Raw genomic sequence first — 1364 nt, forward strand, 5'->3', positions numbered from 1 at the left:
GTTATAGGCTAGCCAGTCTCTCTGCTAACAGCTGGTTATAGGCTAGCCAGTCTCTCTGCTAACAGCTGGTTATAGGCTAGCCAGACTCTCTGATAACAACTGGTTATAGGCTAGCCAGTCTCTCTAATAACAGCTGGTTATAGAAAACCTTGCCAGTTTAAAAGAAACTATCATTAGTATGTATTTGTATCCAATGTGTGAAGTCTTGTATATTGACATGTTACTACATTATCCTTAACATTGAATGTATTAGATATATGTTTCTGTACAGACAACCAGTAGACACTTGTCATGTTATAAAAGATGGCATGAGGACCAGTTTGTCACCTTGGTATTAGCTTAAGAACACTGTTGGTTGTCTGAATGCATTCATCTGAACAGGGAAAGTGACATGGGAAATACCTTTTATGTCTTTGTGTATATATATATATATATATTTATATGGGTATAATTATTTATTTAATCTACAGTATTGATGTGTGTGTGTGTGTATATATATAATTATTTAATTAATCTACAGTATTGATGTGTGTGTGTGTATATATATAATTATTTAATTAATCTACAGTCTTTATGTGTGTGTGTGTGTGTGTATATATATATGTATATTTAGATGGAATTTTTAGATACATGTGAAACTAACATTACACAGACAGTTATAATAAATTTAACCACATGTGCTATTACTGAGAAGAACTATTTTATTTTCTCTTGAGAATCAAGATGATCATTCAGCAACTGAGAAATTCCAAAAGCTCAATGAAGCCTTCAGAACTCTTGTAAAAGAAGATGATTCGGACAGTATATGTTTTGACGATGATGATGATGACCTATTCTGATTTTGAGAAAGCTTACGTAAGGACATTAATTGATTTCACGTAGTGCGTATTATAGGACAGTCTCCATTTATACACATTATATTTTTATAACACGGGTTTCATTCAGAAAATGTTTGTTACATTTGATAAAGGTATAGAAATGTCTATAAGATGGTCAATATATTTTAATGACAAATCTTCCCTATAAATACTCATATTTACACTCATGCAAGTTCATTCTAACCTAACTGTACACCTAGGTTTGTATCAAACAGTAACAACTATACAATAGTTTATATGTAGATTAACATTACTTACTTACAGTAGTCTATATGTAGATTGACATTACTTACTTTACACTTAGGTTTGTATCAAACAGTAACACCTATACAGTAGTCTGTATGTAGATTAACATTACTTACTGTACACCTAGGTTTGTATCAAACAGTAACAACTGTACAGTAGTCTATATGTAGAAGTTGTTACTGTTTGATAAACAGTTGTTACTGTTTGATACAAACCTAGGTGTACAGTAAGTAATGTCAA

The 1364-nt window shown here is 31.4% G+C and overlaps 1 protein-coding gene across 2 annotated transcripts in view; it reads left to right on the forward strand.

The window, feature by feature from the left end:
• The window catches only part of LOC106474694 (chaperone protein DnaJ-like), an 11265-nt gene extending 10376 nt beyond the window's left edge, over positions 1 to 889 (forward strand). For both annotated transcript variants that reach the window (XM_013935386.1, XM_022402998.1), the window contains one exon: positions 717 to 889. In XM_013935386.1, coding sequence (XP_013790840.1) covers positions 717 to 839 — 123 coding nt within the window. In that variant the 3' untranslated portion in view covers positions 840 to 889. The remainder of the gene's footprint in view (positions 1 to 716) is intronic.
• The last annotated feature ends 475 nt before the right edge of the window (positions 890 to 1364 follow it).

Source organism: Limulus polyphemus, unplaced genomic scaffold, assembly GCF_000517525.1.
Source record: "Limulus polyphemus unplaced genomic scaffold, Limulus_polyphemus-2.1.2 Scaffold7548, whole genome shotgun sequence".
NCBI classification, from domain to species: Eukaryota; Metazoa; Arthropoda; class Merostomata; order Xiphosura; family Limulidae; genus Limulus; species Limulus polyphemus.